The following is a 22,643-nucleotide window of genomic DNA, read 5'->3' on the forward strand; positions in this document are numbered from 1 at the left end:
TGGGACGAGGCTCCTGGGCAAATAATGTGGCTCACATCCCACCCTCAGGAGAGAGTCTGTGAGGCTCCAGAAGTCACTCCACATTGTCCCACCAATGCCTCTGCAGCTGCAGCCCAATGAAGCACCAGCAAATGCCTGGCAGATGCAAGTTCTCCTCCTGCTCTGTGTATGTACCTTGGAGACTGCAGGATTGCTCTACAATTTCCAAAAGAGGCCTTTGGATAGAGCCTGACTGAATAACACCACGTTCCCATCTCTGCACCTCTGGCTCAGCCAGGCTGACTCCCTGACAGTCTCTGGGCTGGGAGTTAAACTTTAATGTGAAGCGGGGAGAAGAACCCAGGCGTGACTCAGCCACCCACATTCTCTCCCCTCCCCTCCCCACTGGCAAGGGCAGCGGGACTGGGGAGAAGCAGAGGGATCAGAGACGGAGCAGGGATCTGAGACCCAGGGGCTGACCTAGTATGGAGCCCTGTGACCCACGAGGGAAAAGAGTTGCTATTATCGGTGGTGGTCTGGTAGGGAATGCCATTTAGCTGCTGCATGACTGTGTTTGCTGGGGAGCTGGGGCTGTAAAAGCACTGCTTGAATGTGGGGGTAAATGTTTTTCTTAAAATGATTCCTCTGTCAGATGACGGGGTGTTGCAAAGGGTTTGATTGAGTTCCTACTGTGGGAGGCTCCTGTCCTTTTCTCAGAGGAAGGTGTTTGGGCGGTGGTGGAGCAGTGGTGCCCAGGTACACTAAAAACCAGTCCTTGTTTGGGGTGCCAGGTCCCACTGTCCCTTGGCTGAGTTTGGCTGTAACCAAATCTCTAATGTGAAATGCTTTGCAAGGACTGAGACCAGTAAATGCCAGGCTGAGAGGAAATGCCTTCCTCTGCCCACTTTTGTTTGGGAATGGTTTTTATCCACTGCTACTTGCAGAGAGGTGTGACACTAAAGGCCAGGTGGATGGGGCTCTGAGTAACCTGGTCTAGTGGAAGGTGTCCCTGCCCATGGCAGGGGGTTGTAACAAGATGGTCTTTAGCATCCCTTCCAACCCAAACCATTCTGAGAGTCTGTGATTCTATGACAGCTTGGGGCATTGCAGCACCTACATCTCTCTCTCTTGACTTTTTGGACATTAGCTTCTTGGAAAAGAGTGATGACAGAAGAGGCTGTAGTTCTGACAATTCATAATGGAAATTAAATTTTAGAAGTTATTTAAATAACAAACAGGACATATTTATACTGTTCTCCCTCACTGTGTTCCCAAGGGAATGCTGCAACACCCTGAATTCTATTGAGGAAGGTAAACACAGTCCAGAGAGGAGCTGTGAGCTTGCCCACACCAGCTCCTGCTGTCTCTGGCTGAAGAGGTGAACCCTGCTGCACTCAATTGCTGTGTGTAAACAAGCCTGAGCTTGGCATGACTTTATAAAAAGAGTTTTGATGGGTGGCTTTTGTCTTGGAGACTCTGCAAACACACAGGGCTGCCGGAGGACTGCTCTTCAGTAAAAAGTCTTCTAAGGTTCTTGGTCAAAAGATCTCCCTGTTTATGCTGAGCTGCATCCCCATATCACTTCTTTCCTTTGATGCATCTCAGTAGTGACCTCTGAAATACTTCATCCACCCTTCCTGATCCTTGTCTTGTAGGTGGGTGCATTAAATGCCTGTTTCTTTGCTAGACGAGGTTTCCATGTTGACGTTTATGAAGCCAGAGAAGGTAAGTTCAGCCTGATCATTACTGTGTGAGCTCACTGAAACAGTAGGAAAATAATTAAATCTGAGAGTGGCAGTTTGGGGATATTATTTTCTCTCTCCCCTTTAGCTCCTGTGGTGGGGAGGAGCATTTATTTGACGTTCATCTTGTGTGGAGGGAACCCACCCTTTTGCTACTAAAATGATGCCCTTTTTATGTTCTTGGCTTAAACACTGATTCAAATCCTCACCTTTGAAGCTTGGTGTCTGCAGGAAGCATTATAGTACAGTGCTGGGTCAGAAGGAGAGATGGAGCCTCCAGATCCACAGGGCACCACAACAGAGAAATTAGGATTTAGAGTGAAGATGCTGGCTGAAAGGCAGAGAAATTGTTCATCTTCAGTATCTGACAGCTGCCAGACAAATAAAACCTGGGCAGAGGTGGCAAGCCAAGTGGCAGGGGAGAATGACACCATGGAAAGTGAAACTCAACTCAAGTATGCAGTGAAGGGAAGGAGGAGCCATGCCTGACACATCTCTGTGGTAGCTCTTCCTCCCCTAATAGAACAGGCAGTTCTGCTGCATGGCTTACGGTTGCTAGAAGTTCCACAGTTTTGAAAAGCCTCTGATTGCTCTTACCTGCCTTCTGAATTGGATGGCTCTTACTGTGCTATTCCAATTTTTGGCCCATTGCTTACACTCTCATACATGTTGGGATGAAGAGGCTCTGCCCCATGTACTGGCCAGACAATCCAGGAAGTCTAAATGAGGCAACCTGGAGGAGGAACAGGCCAATGCCCAGACATTTCCATCTGATCAGCCATGAAGAAGGTGACCTGCCAATGTCCCAAAATTCACCAGTCTGTGGGCCTCAGCAGAACTGCCAGGCATTCATTGCTCAGCCTTCTGCATTTAGAGGAGAAATGGCTCTTAATGTAAATGGGCCCTCTGGCTCATGGGGAGTTGTCAGGATCCAGCATTCCCTTTGCAGCACTTGGCTGCAGCTGCTTCTTCCAGGCTAGAGGTGGCACGGAGGATCCAGGCTAGACTCCCCCCTACCCCACCTGCTGTTGCTGCAGGTGCTTGCAAGATGTTCCCCTCACCAGGCTGTGCTATCAGTGCCTCCATAACCAATTGCTCCTCCCACGCAGATATCCGAGTGGCCAGCTTTGCCCGTGGCAGAAGCATTAACTTGGCCCTGTCTCACAGGGGACGCCAAGCCCTCCGAGCTGTGGGGATGGAGGAGCAGGTACCCTGGCACGTTCTGTTGGCGGGGAGGGTCTCTGTGGTTAAAACACTCTTGCCCTGTCCCAGCCAGACGTCTTCCACTGCAAACCTGCAGCCTGGCTCTCCCCTGCTCCACAGCACATCTGCCAGCAGTATCTCCCCCACCCCAGGCAGCTGCGCTCTTCTCCTGGCAGTGGGTGCTTCCCTGGGAGACCAAACAGCTTCCAGTGTTTACCTCCCTGCCGTGCTCCCCTCCCTCCTGGACATGAGGGCAAACAGGGCAGGAGTAGATGGACTCCCAAAAGAGCTGATGCAATAAAGCAGGATGCAATAAAGGCAGCTGTCTTCCCCACTGACATGTCCAGATTTGTATTTTCCCACAAAACCTTGATCTTTGGGCTGATCCCTGAAATCCATCCACACTGCCTTCTGCCCAGCACGCTTGGCTGGGAGCCCAGCACTCTTCTGTAGGGTGCTGGCTACCATTTAACATCCAGCTGTTGGGAGTGGTGGGATCTCCTGGTCCCTGGATCCCTGCAGAGGAGCCCAGACTTTGGCAACACATATCCCAGTCCCAGGATGTAATTTGGCTGTCATTCCCTTGCCCTGTCAAGCACTCTGGGATTTTTCATATCCCTTCTATCCAAAAACAATTTCCCTCTGATTTTTTTGAGAATGAGCTTGTAAGTGATCTCAGTAAACTGTAGTAAATTGACATGACAGTCCTGTTAAATTGGGTAGTGATTTGGAAATATGTGAGGAAAGAGCCCCCCATTCTTCCTCGAGTGCAGTGCTTGGGCGAGGGGATGATGCTAAGTAACTTGTACTAAAAACCCACAGTTGTGGCCAGAAGCCTGGGTTGCATTCCTTTCTGTTTCAGATTGTGGCCAAGGGCATTCCCATGCGGGCAAGGAGGATACACACACCTTCAGGGAAAAAATACTCTATCCCTTATGGGAAGAAGAACCAGGTACTGGAGTTGCTTCTCAGAGCACAAGGGGTCTTTGTTAGCATTTGTATCTCTGTGTTATGGACAGATCGTGGAAGTGGGAGAGGCTGGAAAGAATGAGGGAAGGGGATTGTGTGGAGGGGAGGGTTTCCTGTCTGGCCACGCAGTGTCCTTCAGCAAAGCTTTCTGAACCCCCTGTTTGTTTGCCTTGCAGTACATTCTTTCTGTGGACAGAGCAAACTTAAACAAAGAGCTGCTGACAGGTAGGTTGTCACTTCTGTTTGCGAATACTTCTAACACACTTTTTGCTGGGGATTTAGGGTTTGCCCCATGACCAGAAGACTTTAGGCCCCCAGCTCCCTTACCCAGCTCTCAGAAAGTGCAAGCCTGAACTAGCAGAGGAAAACCTGTGCTGTTTCCCAGCTAAAGCATGAGACACCTCCTCAGCCTTGTCACGGTTTGTGGCATTTTCCATAACCCCTGATTGTACGGAGACAAATAGAAATTGGAGCTCTATGGCCAAGTATGTAATCAGACTAGACCAAATTTATGCAAATTTCCCACTGACTGCAGGTACGTCATCCCATCCTGAACTTCAGTGGAGTGATGGTGGAAAGTAGTCACTGATTCATGTCATTGTGGGGAAGAAAAAAATCCTTGGAGGATTCCTTGCATTTTTCAAATAGTTTATACCATAGTTGACCAGTCCCAGTGTGCCCTGCCTGCTGGCCCTCATGCAACACAGCAAATTACTTGCTGTAACAACAAAAATCCCTATAATTTAGGGATCTCTTGGAATTACTTTTTGTGGTCACAGTAAACCCCTCTACCTTTAGTTCTTTTCTTTTCACAGCTTCTGAGAAGTACTCCAACACTAAACTGTTCTTTGGACACAAGCTCCTTGGGTGCAATGCAGAGCTGGGGACATTATCCATAAAAAGGTAATCCCTGGGTAAGCGTGGGATCAAGCACTGTGGTCAGTTAGTTTCTGCTTAATCATTCATAAAACCTCAAACAATTGAGCAATCTCCGTTTTGAAACTACTGTGCAGGCAAAACCTTGTGCCAGCTTTGGAAAGGAGAGACATCAAGGCAGGGCTCATGGGGAGACTGAGAAAGGTTTAAGCAACTCACTAACCCCACAGCCTGGCAGCAGGCACACATTTCCTGATCTGTGCAGGGGATAAAAGTGCCAGTATCCATAGCACTGGGTTCAGGGACAGATTGCTCATCAGGGAGGGCAGATAATTGGTGATGCCCCATCCCTGGAAGTGTTCCAGGCCAGGCTGGATGAAGTTCTGAGGACCCTCATGTTGTGTCTCTGCCCATGGCAGGGAGTGGAACGGGCCCAGCTTTATGGTCCATTCTGTGGTTCCATGACCTTGTTTCACAGTCTTTCACAGAAGTTCTGGTCCTACCCCTGATTCACCTGGCAGATGCTGCAGGCTCTGCAAAGCAGCAGCGTTATCCCAAAGGTGCCTGCTGTATTGCTGAGTAGCCCTGGCAGAGTTATGTTTTTGATAACCTACAGGATAATTATTTATCCTAATGCTGAGCTTCCCAGGCAGTGAGAGCTGATCTTCCCTCACCCTAGAAGATTATTAACACATTTTGCAAAAGGCAGATCCTCTGGGCACAGTGGTGCTGGGCTGGCCTGGAGTTACAGAATGATTAACCATAGAATCATAGAATGGTTAGGATGGGAAGGAACCTTAAAGATCAGATTGATCCAAGGGACTGTCTTGCTTTTAGATCTGACCAGCAGACCTTGGAAGTGACCTATGATCTCATCGTGGGGTGTGACGGAGCTTTCTCAACAGTCAGAAAACAGTTCATGAGGCAAACGCGCTTTAACTACAGCCACGAGTACATTCCTCATGGCTACATGGAGCTGACCATCCCTCCCAAGGATGGAGATGTGAGTGTGCCTGTCCCAGGGGCTGCTACAACCTTCACAGGTTGGACATCCCACCCCCTTTTCACTGTGGCTCTGCTATAACAGCTTTGGAAGAATTAATTTCTCACCTGGGGTTCAGGCAAGGGATTAAACCTTTCCTAAGAGAAGGCATGGATCTCTTCCTCTTCCAAAAGTGGGGTTGGTACCTGCATGCAAAAATCCTAGAGAGCCTGTCTTGGAGTGGTGGGATTAACTCTGGTTCTGAGAGGTCCTGGGGGTATGGGAACATGTTTATGAGGACACCAGCAATTGCAAAGCATCAGATTTTTGCCCATATTTCTTACCCTTTTCTCTTTCCCCTGCTCTGTGTCTCCCTGAAGCATCAGGGAGCAGAAAGGGGCCCTGTAGTTGTTGTGTCTTCCCATGGGAGCTGTCGTGCTGGTGTGGAGGGGAGCCAGAGCCTGGGCTGGGGAAGCTGAGCAGGGCAGGGCAAGGATACAAGGCAATTTTCTTTCTCTTTCAGTTTGCCATGGAACCAAACTACCTCCATATCTGGCCAAGAAACACCTTCATGATGATTGCACTGCCCAACATGGTGCTAATCAGGGCCATGTTCTCTTGGGGCACAGGATGGGGCTGGTGGGGATGAACTGGCTGTGGTGGCAAGGATTGGGAGGGTTAGGAGCCACAGAATAATGGAATAACAGAATCACAGAATCAATTAGGTTGGAAAAGACCTCTGAGATCATCAAGTCCAACCTATGACCCAACACCACCTTGTCAACCAGACCATGGTACTGAGTGCCACATCCAGTCTTTCCTTAAAAACCTTCTTGGACAGTGACTCCACCATCTCCCTGGGCAGCCTGTTCCAGTGTCTAATCACCCTTTCTGTGAAGAAATTCTTCCTAATGTCCAGCCTAAACCTCCCCTGGTACAGCTTAAGACTGTGTCCTCTCTTCCTGTCCTTTGTTACTTGGGAGCAGAGCCCAACCCCCATCTGGCTGCACCCTCCTGTCAGGGAGTTGTAGAGAGTGATAAGGTCTCCACTGAGCCTCCTTTTCTCCAGGCTGAGCTCTTCCCAGCTCCCTCAGCTGCTCCTCATAGGTCTTGTGCTCCAGATCCTTCACCAGCTCTGTTGCCCTTCTCTGGACATGCTCCAGCACTCAATGTCCTTCCTAAACTGAGGGACCCAGAACTGGGCACAGCACTTGAGGTGTGGCCTCGCCAGTGCTGAGTACAGGGGACGAATCACTTCCCTGGTCCTGCTGGCCACACTGTTTCTCATACAAGCCAGATGCCATTGGCCTTCTTGGCCACCAGGGCACATACTGGCACATGTCCAGAGAAGGAGCCAGGAGGGACACCCAGCCTGTGCCAGGCTTGCCACAGCCTAAAGGGGTGCAGGGCAGGGTGCTCAGAGCCAGTCCTACCTCGCAGCACCAGGTAGGTAACTCTGACACCTCTCTCTGCCCACACATCTGAGCCCAACCAGACGCCACAAACAGCAGTCTGCAGCTGCATGTTATAAACTACATACCAGGAGCATCAGGACACTGTGCCAGGCCCATGCTGGCCAGTCACACACTGTTTCTGCCTCCCCTGTGCCTGCCCACCATGAGAAAGGGGGTGGCCAGACACTCATCCCTTGCTGTGCCAGTGGGTCGCTGGGATTGCCAGGTGACAGGCTGGGCACTGAGCTGCTGCTTCAGGTGCCACGTGCTCTCTCTGGCCTCTGGGCATCTTACTGACCTTTCTTCCTGGCTGGCAGGACAAGTCCTTCACCTGTACACTCTTCATGCCATTTGAGGAATTTGAGAAGCTCACAACAGGCAAGCAAGTGCTGGATTTTTTCCAGACCTACTTCCCAGATGCCATCCCCCTCATCGGAGAGTAAGTGTTCCTGTCTCCCCTCTTCATTCATTAACACAGTTATCTGTTATGGGATGGGCTTTTCCTTGGACGATATCAACAGTCTCAGCTGTGTCAGGCAGTTTCCTCTTAAGATGAATTATCACAGGACTTCATATTAACTGAGAAACTCAGATATTCCCTGGTATGTCCTTCCTACATTGACCAATATCTACCACTGCTCACAGTAACAGGACCAAGATGTCAATGATCAAGTTGTGTGCAGAACTTAAAACCTGCAGACAAAATATCTGGTCCACGGGGGGTGAAATTGACTTCCACATTTTTCCCAGCACAAATAGCCTAGTGCATAGGCTTAGGGTTTGCATACCAAGGCTGACAGTGCCTGTGGCCTGGCTTCCTGAGCTTGGACATGGCACAGCTTGGTCTTCTCTTGTGGTCCCATACAACAAAATCTGTTGTTTTACCTAAAGGCAAGAGCTGAAGCATGATTACTTTTTGCTGCCAGCCCAGGCCATGATCTCTGTGAAGTGCTCTTCCTACAACCTCTCTTCCCGGTGCGTGCTGATGGGAGATGCCGCGCATGCTGTTGTGCCCTTCTATGGACAGGGCATGAATGCGGTAAGTTCATGGCTGGCCTGTCCCTGTTGGTGGGGTCCCCACTCCTTTAACCCACAAACACCTGGTTTTAGTGTTTAACTCCGTAGAGTTCATGGGCTGGCCTGTCCCACAGCCTGATGTCCTCTGCATTGGCAGGGGTTGAGCTCCCATCAGGATGTCCTCCTGGGAAGGACAGGGGACAGGCTGATGATGCCACCTTCCCATGGAGCAGAGGACTATGTGGGAGGGGGGGTCCAGGCACCTGGGAAAGGCAATCCCCTGGATTTCTCTCAAGACCCCTGCCAGAGGGGCCTGGAGTAAGACACTTGGTCTGAAGTTGTGGTCAATGGGACCAAACAGCTACATTAGCTAAGCATTCATGACAGCACTTCTCCTGAGTTTGTGCCTCCTTTATGCCTATTAACCCCTAATATTCCTCCCAGGGCTTTGAAGATTGTCTGGTCTTTGATGAATTAATGGACCAGTTCCACAATGACCTTGGTAAGTGAGGTGGCTGGGGAGGAGCGAGAGCAGAGGAAATGTCCCTCTGCAGCTGAGGACAGCTGGATACCCTGCAGGGAGCTGCCTGTGAACTATTGCTTTCTTCTCCCAGGTGCCTGCCTCCCTGAGTTCTCCAGACTGAGGGTGCCAGATGACCACGCGATTTCGGATTTAGCCATGTACAATTATGTAGAGGTAGGTGAGCCCCACACAGACCTGTGGTTCCATGGGCCATGCACACAGCAGTGCTCTCAGGATGCATGCGGCAGGCAGGGCCTCTGGCAAGACCCTGGCTGGGCTCTCACCCTGGCAGGCTTTTGCCTCAGAGCTCCTTGGGAATGTTACTGGGGCTGAGGAGGCACTGATCCCTGCATGACCTCCAGGACAGGCAATGGGAGAGGTAGCAAAGCACAGGGGAGCTCTGCCAAAACTCCTTGCAAAAGGGTGACTGTTGCTCTGTTGCAGATGCGTGAGCACGTGAATTCAACGTGGTTCATTTTCCGAAAGCACGTTGACAACTTTCTCCATGCCCTCATGCCTTCCACCATTGTCCCACTGTACACCATGGTAAGCCAGCCAGCCTGTCAGTCCCCACTGCCTTGAGCTCCTCCTGCCTGGCTTTGGGGTGGTGACATTCTCCTGCAACCCTCCCAGGTGACCTTCACCAGAATTCGCTACCATGAGGCCCTTCAACGCTGGAAATGGCAGACAAAGGTTGGTCAAGGGTGGTGCCTATCCTCCCCATGCCATGAGCCTTGGGAGCATCCTGCACACCAGCACTGTTCAGCTGTGGGGGCAGCTTTGGTGGTGGGATATTGCCAGGTGTGATGACTTTGCTTGGTGCTGCAGGGTCGGACCCAGCCTCTGATGATGTTGGGGTTTCTCTTTGCACTTGCAGGTAATTAATCGAGGGCTCTTTGTTGTGGGGGCAGCAGGACTGGGTGGCACCTACCTGCTGATAAAGCGTCTGGCATGGAACTTGAATTTCTGCTTGGAAGACTTGTGGGGCTGGTCCCATTATCTGAAGAATACTGGAAATCTTCTCTTTGGCACACGAGTGGTTTAAATGTAAGGGGAGCTCCCTGTAGTAATAAAATTGAAGGCACGGGCTGTTGGCTCAGCTGGGTGATGTTGTTTCTCTTGGGATGTGGTTTGGCAGCTCCTGCAGCCCCTTGGAAGCAGTTTGGCCTCTCTCCCTCTCCCAGGTGAGAGGAGCCCATCAAGGCAGAGAGTGCCCAGAAAGCCTTTCCGGGGGCTCAGGTGTGTCACCTTGGCAGCCTGGTCTCAAGGGATGTGGTGCATAGATGTGGCACTCAGAGATTATGGTTTAGTGTTGTACCTGGCAGTGCTGGTTAATGGTTAGATTTTTTTTCCAACCTTAAATCATCCCATGATTCTATGACCTGACTGGTGTGTCCCAGCCTGCAGACTGCTGCTCTTACCAAAAACAAGCCAACATTCTGAGGGTCCTGAAGCCAAAAATAGCTGCAGCCTGGGACAGTACTAGGAGGAGTACCAGACACACTTTCCTTCTTACCTTGCCTTACACCCTCATAGCCACTGCTGAAGAACACCAAAATGGCCCAAACTGACCCCTGATCTGATGTGGCACAGCCAATCTCATTTGAGGTGGTCTATGTACAGCTGCCAGCACATGGGCAGGGATGAGAACTGCTCTGCACTATTCAGCAAGTCAGTTTTGGCTTGCAAGGGAGCACCATTCAGGGCATAGATGGCAAATTGTGTAGAAAACAGTTCGTTTCTCTAGCTGGGATCTTTCCCAGGCACTGTACCTATGGAAGATGATGGCAGCAATGACAAGGTGTGGCTGTAGTTTCTCCAATGAATGCTTTAGCATTTAGCATTTAGCCCTTGCACCTAATTCTTAGCAGGACAGATGTATTTACCTTATGTATTAATCTTTATTCACATTAAACCTCTTCAGACAGTAAATAAAGATGCAACACAATACAACTCTATGCAAAGTAATCCCAAACTTAAAGCAAATAAGGAATTGTACCACTATTTCATGGGGATGACCCACAATGTACGAGCAACTGGCTGCTGTGTGTGGTTGGGATAAGTGCTGAGCTGGAGATGCTCTGGGTGCTGCCAGGTGTTTTGCATAGCTGCCTCCTGGTATGCCTGACATGCTTGGAGAGCAGGGAGATCATGTCCCAGGGGGTGGAAGAAGCTGTGGCTCCAACCTGCAGGGAATTTTCCAGGTTCTCACAGATCAGAGATCAAGTTTCATAGATCAAATGGTGGCTCCTTGCTCTGCAGAGGACTTCAAGGCAGGATGGAGGTAAGCCAAGTATGCAGAAGCCCAGGCAGAACCTTGCCTGAGGTAGGTCTGAGCAGGGAGCGATGCCAGGAAGCAGTTGGTGATTTGGGAAAAAGATTCAGTGCATGATCTCCAGCTGCTCTTCGTCACAAGGTACGGGTGGTCACCAGCCCTTAGGGCCCATCACATCACTGCAGCCTCTGGAGCGGTTGCTTGGACCCTTTATGTCCAACTCAGCAGTGAGTTCTCTGGAAATCATTGCACAGTAGTGGAGACCAATGCAGCTGGGGAAGGCATGGAGCAGCCTGGGAGCAGAACCTGCTGGAGCAGAAGAGAGACAGCAGTTTTGAAATCCCAGCTCAAAATCAAAGATGGAAGCGCTCTGTGCTCTCAGCTGGCTTTGGGGCTTGATGTCCAAGACTTCTGCCAGAAAGCAAAGTTAGCATCAGGAGATGGGACAGGAGCCACTGCATACTCCTGTGGTGAGGCCTGAAGTTGTGTGTGTTCCCCTCTCCCAGCTCCACTAACCCAACCGTTGAGCGGTGGGCCAGGACGCTGGCATGGTGCAGTCCCTCAGCCAGCACCTGACATGATGGGGGCCTCTTGGAAGAAGGGAAGAAACCATGAGGATAAAGAAGAGGGGGTGGGAGCCTTAGTTTAAGATTTCCTTAGTTTGAGCTTTCCTTAGCTTGGTATTTCCTTATTTAATAGTGGGTCCCAGCGCTGCCAGGTATTGCCTCATTCAGTAAACCTGGGGTTGACAACAGTGGTGGTGGCACTCTTGAAGAGGGGGTTATCAGCCTGGAGGGAGAGAAGTGAGAGGTTTGTGTTGGGCTGTGCTGGATTTCCATCAGAGCATTACCCATCCCACCCATCCCAGTGCCAACAGCACAGACAGCACTGGAATAAGAGCCCACAGGATATTTAGCCCCCTAAACAGCAAAATCCAGCTAGGCTGAGAAATGAGCAGTGGGGAGGGCTCAGGTCTACATGGCTGCCTCTGGAAAGGATGTCCCTTCCTACTGTCCCCTGCCCAGTGGATCCGAGTGCCCCAGAACACCCCACTGGCACAAATGGGCTCTCTTACATCATTCCATTTGGCTTTGGTCTTCTCCTTCTCAAACCGGCGGTATTCCCGGCGGTCAAGCAGCTCCATCAATAACCGCCAGATGACCAGGATCAGAACGCCAATGAGGAACACGCCGGCGATGGTGCTGCCCACGATCAGTGGGACGTTGGGGGGCTGTGGGCACTCTATGGGACAGACAGATGGTGTTGGGCTGCAGCCCCTGGCAAAGCAGTGAGGCTGCTGTGGCAGGGTTGGCAGCCTGCCTGTGGGCAGGAGGAGCAAGGATGGGATACCTCTATCAGGATCGACGATGATGGTGTATATCTCCTTGCCATCCTCCTGGACCATACGGAAGGACATCCAGCAGTTCTGGGAATCCTTTTCCCTGCATTTCCTGTCATTTATGCTCACCTCTGTTGAGTTCGTGGGCAGCTGGATGTTGGGACAGGCCTGGGAGCAGTTCTTCTCAAAGGGGCCACTGTTGAAGAACTTGCACTCCACACAGGAGCTGCAAAACAAGCAGCTCAGCTCACATCTGCAGGGGCAGAAACCCTCTCACCTGGCTTTGGCTACAGCTGGGCTCTGCACAAGCATAGGCAGGGCCTGCCTGCGCCTCCCTGGGATATTGGGGAACCCCGCTGTCCCCGTGCCCTCTCTGTGCGCATCACTCACATATATTGGCCACAGGGTGAAAGGCAGCCCGGGCATTCCTGGCAGAAGGGGGGCTGGTACTCTCCCCAGCACTGGCAGCGGTTGCAGTGGCAGGTCCCGCGGAGGCTGCACACATGTCCGCGGATGTTGACGCAGCCATCTGTCGATTGCTGGCACTGGCAGGCGCTGCCCTCGTATCCAGGCAGGCACTTGCACACCCCGCAGTCGCATTGCCCCCGTGCTGCAGGAGAAGATCTTTCAGATCCTGCAGATAGCCAGGTGACCCTCCCTCTGCCCGTGCTTGGAGAGCATCAACTGCCCTGCACCCACCGCACCACCCTCCATAGAATGCTCAAGGAGGTCCTACAGGCTGGTGTGGTGGGACCCAGCAGCCCCAAACCCTCCCACTGGGGTTATGGGCACAAAAAGGCTGCATCTCCCTAGGCATTTAATTCTTCTAAGCAGTGGCCAGTTGGAAAAGCTGTCCCAGGCACATCACCTGGGCCACCGCAGAGGGAGCCGTCGAAGAACTCGCAGTTCATGTTGTCGCACTGGCAGTAGGTGCCGTAGATGTACTTGCCAGGCACGTCGCTGGTGTGGCAGACGCACTGCCCGCACACGCAGTCCCCCTGCCCCGAGCAGATCATCGAACTGTTGTCCCTCCGGCAGCTGTGCTCCAGCTCTTTGCTGGTCTTGCCTTTGGTGTCGCACTCACAGTTCTTCCCTGTGTATCTTGAATTGCAGCTGCCACCAGAGGAGAGGAGCAAGCTCGGGTCAGTGGCCATGAGGCATGCACAGGGCCCGGACCTCCGCAAAAGCAGAGAAAATCTGGGACAGCCTCACCAAAAACCAATGACACCATGTTGGTGCTAACTCCACGGCGGAGCAGGGTGGCTGACTGGGAGCAAACCTCAGAACTGCTGCTTTTCCACCAGTCGTATTCACAACACCAAATAAATGTCCAGAATTATTGTTATGTTTATAATTTCCAAGCCCTTGCCAAGGAGATGTGAGTATTTCCTGAGGAAACCCAGTCTTTCCCTCTCCTTGTAACTGAGAGGCCATGAAGCAATAATTACACTTAAAGACCTGTGTGAACTGCAGCCAAGAAGTGGGATTTTGAGAGATTTCTACAGAAATCTGTGTCTGCTCAGTGGGTAGATTGGTGGATGATTTGATACTGGGATGGATGGCTGGATAGTTGGATGGATTGAGACCCTTAGGAAAGCAGCATAACCTCCCTCAGTGGAAGAGCCAGCTCATTGTGTCCCCTGCTTCCTGAACACAGGGGACAGTTCCAAGGAGAATGCACAAATCTGCCTCTCTGAACAAAAAAATTTGTGCAAAGCTACAGAGCCCAGCCCTGGATTGGCCCAACATCCCACTCCCAGCAATTCCCCAGCTCTAGCAGCATTTGAAATTGTGTTTTGGGTGGACAGCACGTACCTGCAGATCCCACATTTGGTGATGCCTTGCCCATTGCAAGTGGATGGGTCAGGCTGGTCATTGCAGTGGCAGTCGCAGTTGCTGGCCACATGGACAGTGAGGGTGTCTGTGAAGCCTAGCGGCCGGATGGTGAAGGAATAGTTTGGAATGCACGCCTTGGCTGTGACCTTCACTTTGAAGGTGACCTAGCGTAGGACAGGGAAAGGCGAGACACCCAGTTGTCAGAGTGTGGTATCGGCCCTAGGTTGAAGACATGCACATCCAGAACAACAGAGGATCCCCCCCATTGCATAGCATTTTGGACACTCTTGGCATTAAATTAATATAAACAGAAAGCCTGGAAGAGCACCCAAGGTTCCTGTCACTAAACAGGATGGGCAACAGAAACTGTGCAAGCTGCAGGGGGTTCCTGGTACAGGAGAACATACCTCATCATTGATCTTGACATTGTCACACTGGCCTCTCGTTTCATCCATGGAGTCCTTGTCATTATTGCACTTGGAGACATATTTAACATCCAGAGTGTCCAGCAAGGTGGAATGCTCCAAGATGATCCGCGAGGAGAGGTTCTTTGGAAAAATGGTGGAGAAAGTGCCAACAGTCCAAAAGTAGACCAAACCAAGGGGGTATGGGGTTGCAGGTTAGGAAAAAGAGCCAGAAAACACTACAGGTCAGGATCTCAGCTGCCTGGGGTGGTTCTGGAAGTGCAGGTGATGGCATTGGAGAGGTGGGAGCTCCAGCACTTACATTGTAGGCCACTTGGATGAGTTCAATGATGTTGCTGGAGTCCTCATTCAGCTCTCCCACCGCCGACTTTGGGATCATCTCACTGAGTTTCTGCCAGTGGAGAGCAAAGAAGTGAGCACTTCCTACCACATGACAGCAGAGCAGGAGACAGCAGCAGGAGACACACGCAGCTCTGTCTGTCCTCCTGGGAAGGGGATGGAGGGACCTGGACCATCTGACATATCCCCACCTTGTAAACATCCACCACCTTACTGGTGACAGCAAAAATGGGCTGAATGTTGTTTTCGGCAAGTTTCTGGACCAGCTGGCCAACAGATGGGTAGTCCTGGATGGGGAGAGGGATACCACACTCAGCACAACCTCCCCTACCAGCAGAAGAGTAGACACTTTGGGTGTGGCAGCACAAATTATGGTGATGTTTTGGTCTCCGCAACAGGCTTTTTTACATGACATGGTCTTTTCTGCCTGGGGGAGCGAGGTGGTGGGTGTTGGAGATGCTGAGCAGCCCCCAGGTACTTACAAACTCATTGCTCCTTTTGTACATGTTGTCCTCCAAGTGGCACTTGCCATCGTTGGGGGTCAGGATGCCCCCAAGCTTGCCATCCCCAGCAAAGTGGAAGCCATCATCAGTAGCAAACACCAGCAAGCGGGTCACGTTGCGCCAGCCAATCAGGTCCTGCAAGTGGCACAGAGAGTGGCCCCGGTCCCTGAGCAGGGCTGGCAGGACTGTGCCAGTGGGCGTGGCCCTTTCCAAAGGCTTGTGTCAGCCGCAGCATGGGGCAGAGGGCACGGGGAAGGTGGGTTAAGGGAGATCAGGGTTAGGAGGCTCTGGGGTACAATTTTCTCTTATGCTCTCCAGAGTGACCTGCCCTGCTGCCAAATCAGAACTTACACAGGATGGGTTTCCAGAGCCCACCTGGAGAGGGGCAGAGCCACCCGTGCGCGTGGGTCGCAGCCCTCCTGCCCAAGCACAGTTCCTGGCAGCAGGGCAGGTGCAGGACTCACCCCACACACTGCTGCCTGCATCATGGCATCCAGCCCCCCCTCTGGGGCATCCAGGTTCCCTGAGATGAACTGCTTCCCCACTTCGTTCTCAAACTGCTTGGCGTTGTCAGTCAGCGACAGGATGTGCTTGAAGGCGAAGGGAGGTTGGCACTTCTTGTCCTTATTGGGGCACGGGTTCTGCAGCTTCTCGGGGTGCGTGTTCACGAATGGCAGCACTGTCTTGTCCACAAAGGAGCCAAACCCTAGGGTAGCCAGACTGCAGTTTCAGGGACAGAGCACAGGGCACAGGGTACAGGGCATGGACAATTTACTGGCCTCAGCGTACATGCCCACGTCCCTTGCCCTGCCACACTGTTCAACCTGGCAGAGGACACCTGCTGCCCACTTCCTGCATCCCCCTCCAGCCCTGTGGCTCTTCCCAGGAGCAAACAGCTGTGCCAGGCTGGAGACAGGCTCACCAATGCGCCGAGAATGGGTGGTGCTCTCCAGCGCCCTGAGCAGCTCCCCTCCCAGCTTCTTCACCTTCTCCAGGTCATCCAGCATGGAGTAGGAGAGGTCCATGAGGTAGTAGAGATCAATGGGATACCCCAAGGCACGGCGAAACTTCACCTCAAACATAGCAGGCTGGCCTGAGGGACAGGGATGGCGGGATCAGCTGCCATGTTGTGCCAGCTTGTGCCATCACCCACCCCTCCTCTCTCTTGGAAGAAAAGGGGTGGAAATGCAGGCTGCAACATGTTGCTGTGTCTCAGGTGAGTCGGGGGATGAGTGGAAGGGCATTGTTGGCATGGGTGTTGGGAACGCCAGGCAGAGCATACCTATCCTCAGCTTCAGGTGCACCTCCTGTGGAGTCAGCTGTATCTTGTTGCTTAAGGAACGGTCCTGTGTTCTTTTGATCTCATTGCCTGGAAACTCAATCTCACTGTCTGGGCATCCCCTTTGCTTCAGCTGCTCGATGGTGTCACAGCGGATGGAGTCTGGCTCGCCGGCTTTGGTGAAATTCTGTGTGTGACGACGCCAGCAGGAAAAAAAATCAGAGGAGCAGGACGTGAACAGGCACCTTACAAGATGGCCCGGCCCCCAAACCAGGTCTCCAGGACATTGATGGAGAAAAGAAAACCTTTGATGGGTATTGATGGAGAAAGGTCATGGCTGTTGGATCCCTCCTGGCCCCATCCTCCACGCAGGACATGAAACACTCCCACAATGAAGTCAGGCAGAGCCAGGCAGGCAGGGTAACTGTCCTGATGCCTGTTAGCTGACTGCTGGGGGGTGACAACTAGACAGGCTACATGGACCTACCAGCTTCTTGCACCAGGCGCAACCAGGACCAGACTGAATGCAGTCCTTGCACGTCCCCACCTTGATCTTGGGGCACTCCATGGCAAAGGCTGGAAAGGAGAGAAGACAGAGTTGGTGTGGGGGGCTGTTGGGGCTGTTCAGACACCCAACACCAGCAACCCATGCTGGCCTGAGCCTGCCCTGCCTCTCAAACCCATGCTGGAGGCCCTGGCAGGGCCCTCAACTGCCTTGCTGTCTTTCAGCTGGGCTGGCTCGAGTTAACTCCAGATCCCAGGAAGTGTAAGGATATGGCCTTTGCACACCTCTCAATGCTGTGTTCCCGCTGCTGTTGGTCAGCATTTGGGATCCCCCCACTATTTCACTGCCCATGAAAGGTTCTGGGAAGAAGGCAGGTCGGGCTCACCTGTTGTCACCAGCAGCAGCACCCAGGTCACTGCTGGCAGCTGAAGGCAGCAGTCACGAGGCATTTTCTGCAAGACAAAAAACATTCTTGTGACCACCTGGCATGTGCCCCAGGGATAGGGCAGCCACAGTTTCTCTGGGCAGCCTGTGCTGAGATCACATTCATTAGTACTGTTGTGTCACACCTTTCCCCAGTAAAGCCCTGGAGCAAACCCTGACAGTATAATGGCCTTGCAACATGGATGAACATGGGGAAGTCAAAAAGAGGAATTTGTAAAAAGAAGAAAAAGGAATACAAAAGTACAAAGGAACAACAGACATTGCCCTTTTTAGCAATATTAGACACAGTGTCTGAAAACCAGGTCATCAGTTTCAAAATCGCTCTGATGCAGCCCTGAGTAAGAAAAGAACCACTCCTTGTCACCTGCCATCACCCCTTCCTGTGAACTTGCCATATAAACAGCCCAGAGTGACGTGGAAATGAGAAAACAAGGGAAACCTTCAAAAGATACTGAGGCAGGTTAGTATGCAGGGCTGCTCAGATCCCCTTCTGAGGCGTCAGGGTGTCCAGTCTTAGCTCATCAGCCTCTGTAAGACCCCACACCAGCTGAGGATGACACTGGTCAGCCTTGAAAGGATGTCTGGTCTCCTCCCAAGAGCAGAGAGAAGGTTTAGGTAGGTCAGCAGGTAATGTTTGCACAGCAAGGTTTGGTGCCCAGCTGTGGTATAGATTTTGAGATGTGGCAGGACTCTTAGGGTAGTGGGCACCACTGGTTATGGCAGGGGCCATCTGGAAGCCCACCCTGCCCTGGATCCAGTCTCCCTGGCAGAGCTCCACAGCCAACACTGCATGGCTACACAGCCAACAAAAGGCACCTCTGTGGCCAAACCCTCAGGGTGACATGGCCTGAGAGCTCATTCTACCACATCTGCACAAGACCATCCTGTGGCGGGTGGCCAGAGCCCTTCTTGACAAAAAGATCCTCTGCAAGTTCCTCTCCACCACCACAGTCCCCCTTGGTAAGATTTTAAGGGCATCATTTATTGTCACAGCTGCAATGTCCCTGTCTGTGTGACATGCAGTCCCTGTGCTTAGCTGGCCCAACACATTCCTGTCACCTCCAGATGCTGCCAGCAGAGTTTGAGCTTTTAGGAAAGAAAAGTGGCTCCTGCCTTTGTTTCCTGTAGAACTCAGTGACTGTGTGACTGACCAAATGTGCCTAATTAGGCTCCAGTTCTGCTACAAGCCACAAGTTCCCACACATGCTGTGAGGACCAAGCCCATGGACTCAATGAGCTCCTGCTATTCCACCTGCCCACTGTTTCCAAGTGTTTAATTCCTGCTGCCATGCCAAAGTGTGCAGTGGTGATGGGATAGAGCTCTGTGAGTTCCTCGTTCTTGTTGGAGGTTGGAACTTCCTGCTTACAGGCTCATCTCGTAAAATAGAGCAACCCTAAAACTGGATTAAAAAAAGCTCCCAAACTCCAGAAATACTGTGGGACTCTCAACACACCCCCAGTGCTAGCTGCTATCAAGTATTGTAAAGTAGGGTTCATGTTGTGGGCTGGATTTGGACACCTTTTTCACCCCCACAGTGGTTTCTTGCCCTTGTCACAAGAGTGTGAAGCACATTCTGACACTTGGAGACAGCAGCAGCAGGAAGTTCAACACTTCTCTTCTGCCATGGAGGGAAATTACACCCTGGTGTGTGGGCGGGTGAGTGCATAATGTGATGCAGGGCTTTCAAAGAGAACTAATGGGGCTTCTGCCTTTGTCTGCCTCCTTACAGCCTTCAGAGGAGGGCAAAGCAGGTTTTCAGCCTGACTCTGCATGAGCAGGGCACGGACACAGGCCTCAGCAGCATTTCCTCCAACCCCTCTGATGATCCCTTCAGCTCAATCCAGACTCGCAGTCACTACTAGTCCTGGGTCTTGTCTCCTGCATGTGCTCTGCCTGTGAAGTTGTTTTTTTCCCCCTTGTTTCCCATAAATTCAGGCAAGCAGAGGGGTGCACATAGTCCATCCTCCTGCCCTGGTGGGAAGAAGCTTTACCACCACCTTCATCCCGTGGTAGGGAGAGGGGTGCCAAGATGGAGCAACCCAGCTAAGGGCAGGACACATTGCCACCAGGCTCTGCTTCCTGGCTGCATGGTGGCATCACGGGGAGAAAGCTGCACCTCAGGACCAGGGTCCTTCTTGGCCCTGTGCTCTGCTCTTCTCACCACATGCCTTGAGTGGCTGGGGATCAAGGTGCAGAAGCCACCAGGATATGCCACCAATGGAGCATCTGCTGTAGGGCAAGATGCCCCCTAAGGGTCTGTGAGCCAGAAGATGTGAAGGTGGCCTCAGGGAAGGTGCATAAGCTAAAAGCTGGGCACTGTCCTTGCTGTCCTGCCTGCAGGCAGGGTGCAGAGCTGGGGCACTCTGGCACTCAGGACATGCTGGGGGCTGCCGTTGGGATGGAGCCAGCTGCTCTTCTGCATGGAGGAGCAAGCTGGGAGTTATAAATAAGGCTGAAGGGGAAGTGTTGATGCCAGCAGTGATCTTGTTGCTATAAGTAAAACAAGTGGTCAACAGCAGAGATGAGTCTTGAAGTCTGTTAGCCACAAGTTCCCATCAGGGGTTTGCTAAACATCTGTTTTCCCACAAAAAGGAAGGACATGCACTCGTGCCCGGTATCCTGTGGTGTTTGCACCATCCACCTGTAACGGTGAGGTGCCACTAGTGCCAATACCCATGGGTGCTTCCTCCACACTGCTAAGCATCCCTAGTGCTGGGTCACCATCATGCAGGGACAGAGATGCCAGGTATTGCACCCAGCAGAGCTGCTCCTTCCCACCCCTGCAATCTGGGCAGCTCCAGACCCCAAGCACAGAAGGAAAATGGGCAGAGTGGGGTATGGTGAGGATGGGAGAGTGGATGTCACTTGACCTGGGGCTGATCCTTCCATCACTCAGTTGTGTGATGCAGATAGATCCCACACACGTGGTCATACACAGGGCTTTCCCAGCCCATGCAGAATATCCCACTCAGTGTCCGTGTATATGTATTTTTATATATATTCTGTATATATAAACCACAGAAAAAATATAAAAAATAAATATATGTAAACGTATTTTAATATATAAAGAATAAATTGAATTAAATAAAAAAATATATGTGTGTATATATATTCCCATGTCCTGTCATAGGAAACATGGATATATTTTATATGTATTTCCTTCCAGCAGCCTCCAGTGCCTGCAGAGGACAGATCTGTGGGGTGAGCTCTCTCCCATGTGCACCAAGTCCCTACCTTGTCTGTGGCATCCCTTGGCTCTGAGTAGCAAGGTCCCTGGGTGCCTGTGGGACCCTTGCCCTGCCCTGGGAGTAAGGGAATGAGGGGATTTGTGCTGCTGGGTCTGCTGGGGTCAGAGTCCTGCTTGGATAGGACAGGGCTGCCTGCTGGCTGTCCTGCCCTGGGTAGTCTGGGAACACCACGCTCTCCAGCCTGCTGAGATCACTCGGAGCAGCACCAAAAAAGCGCAAAACCGCTGTGTGAAGCAGGATGTGACAGCTGAGACAGCTAGGATAGCAAAATGCACAGTTTAGAGATTTCCCACAACTTGCAGCAGCCCTGTTCCAGTGTCCATGCTGGCCACAGGTCACGTCACCGCATGTGTTCACATCTTTGCTTCTCACCTGCCAGGAGGCTGGGAGCTGTAGCTGTGACACTGGAAAAAGCATCAAAACCAGGGACCAGGCTGCTTTCCCTGATACCTGGGGAGTACCCCACATTCCATCTGCATCCAAAAGCCACTGAGATGTTGGGAAGGACCTGCTCTCTCCAGGGTCACATACCTGCAGAGTATGTGATGTGTGTAGCACACAGAGAGCTGGAGGAGAAGAGCAAGGGTCTCACTCCTGCTCCTGGCTATTCCCACAGGCCCACAGGGGTGCAGGGACACCTGGGAAGGTCTGTGCACTGGCATTCCAGGTGGTGACACTGTGCTGAGCCCTCCAGGCAGCCATGCCTGCCACCCTCATGCCGTGCTGCCATGCCACTTCCCTCTTTCCCACGACAACCTGCGACTGGCAGTGGGGGAGATGCCCAGAGGAAGAGAGGGTCACGGGAGAGGAGTGTGGCAGCCCACAGCCCTGGTGCTGCAGGTGAGCACACAGCCCATGCCACCCTGCCCAGTGCTGTGTGTGAGGGCGTGGGAAGAGCACACTGCACCCTCTCTGCTCTGTTTTCCGAGCTCGTGGGGTGGCAAGGAACGGGAGTTTTGGAGGTCTGGGGTCCTCCCCACAATAAACACCTGCAGTTCCAAGCTCAATGCTACCTCCAAAGTCGAAACTGTTACAAGACCACGCAAGCTGCCTTTGCAAAGGCTGCACAGACTGACCCACCTGCAGAAGGGACGCAATGCCGAGCTCCCTGAAGCTCCCTGAACTCAAGTAGCCAGAGGTTAGATCAGGAATTATAAAAAAAATGCCCTTGAAACATCAGAGCTACAAAACCCCTTTGTTGCCTGGCTGCCTCCCCCCAAGAAAGGAGGAACAGAAGCATAAAAATTGAGATGCTGTACTCGCCTGGCCTCCAGCCCTCGTCTCTGTCCCGTACTTGGGCTGGGATGAGGATGGTCTCAGCTTCTCAAGTTTGGCTGGGAAAAGCAACTGGGCATGAGGAGCTCTGTGACGTACCTCAATCTTTCCTTCCTATTTCTGTCTTTCAGTTGCAGGGGAAGAGGAAGTCAAGAGTGGTGCCTGTGGGAGGGCGTGTTCACCCAAAACCCCAGCCAGCCCCACTCAACCTGGCCAAACCCACAGCATCCGGCCTTGTGGGACTGGGGCTGGTCTCCCGGGGATACCCAGGTGCTTGCAGCCCTCCCACTGCACCTAGGAACGGGACCCACCCAAACCCCCAAGCTTTATGAGAACTTTTCACCTTTCACATCACTGTTGGGGACCAGCCCTGACCTCAGTGGGCAAACAAAGCTGGGAGTGGGGGAAAATAGTTCATTTGGGAGCTAT

The 22,643-nt window shown here is 52.1% G+C and overlaps 2 protein-coding genes across 4 annotated transcripts; one reads left to right on the plus strand and one right to left on the minus strand.

The window, feature by feature from the left end:
• Positions 1–56: 56 nt before the first annotated feature.
• On the plus strand, positions 57–9,844 carry KMO (kynurenine 3-monooxygenase). Of its 2 annotated transcripts, XM_048309795.1 has the most exons (15): positions 57–518; positions 1,635–1,704; positions 2,831–2,928; positions 3,787–3,876; positions 4,070–4,118; positions 4,709–4,796; positions 5,607–5,772; positions 6,275–6,346; positions 7,523–7,644; positions 8,097–8,244; positions 8,667–8,724; positions 8,837–8,919; positions 9,190–9,291; positions 9,379–9,438; positions 9,623–9,844. In XM_048309795.1, the coding sequence occupies exons 1-15, from the start codon at positions 465–467 to the stop codon at positions 9,788–9,790; spliced, it is 1,428 nt and encodes a 475-aa protein (XP_048165752.1). In that variant the 5' UTR covers positions 57–464; the 3' UTR covers positions 9,791–9,844. The 2 variants fall into 2 exon arrangements, with proteins under 2 accessions (XP_048165752.1, XP_048165753.1); XM_048309796.1 differs by lacking the exons at positions 57–518; positions 2,831–2,928.
• A 782-nt stretch (positions 9,845–10,626) lies between these two features.
• ITGB2 (integrin subunit beta 2) lies at positions 10,627–22,344 on the minus strand. Of its 2 annotated transcripts, none has more exons than XM_048309793.1 (16): positions 22,203–22,344; positions 17,632–17,698; positions 17,229–17,317; positions 16,745–16,928; positions 16,385–16,555; positions 15,927–16,168; positions 15,442–15,597; positions 15,151–15,246; positions 14,922–15,011; positions 14,603–14,743; positions 14,175–14,359; positions 13,228–13,472; positions 12,750–12,969; positions 12,371–12,585; positions 12,096–12,262; positions 10,627–11,809 (listed from the first exon to the last, which is right to left on the minus strand). In XM_048309793.1, exons 2-16 carry the CDS (start codon positions 17,693–17,695, stop codon positions 11,747–11,749), a joined length of 2,328 nt encoding a protein of 775 aa, XP_048165750.1. In that variant the 5' UTR covers positions 17,696–17,698; positions 22,203–22,344; the 3' UTR covers positions 10,627–11,746. The 2 variants fall into 2 exon arrangements, with proteins under 2 accessions (XP_048165750.1, XP_048165751.1); XM_048309794.1 differs by lacking the exon at positions 22,203–22,344 and adding an exon at positions 22,020–22,042.
• Positions 22,345–22,643: the final 299 nt, after the last annotated feature.

This window comes from Corvus hawaiiensis, chromosome 7 (genome assembly GCF_020740725.1).
Source record: "Corvus hawaiiensis isolate bCorHaw1 chromosome 7, bCorHaw1.pri.cur, whole genome shotgun sequence".
In the NCBI taxonomy this organism is placed as follows: domain Eukaryota; kingdom Metazoa; phylum Chordata; class Aves; order Passeriformes; family Corvidae; genus Corvus; species Corvus hawaiiensis.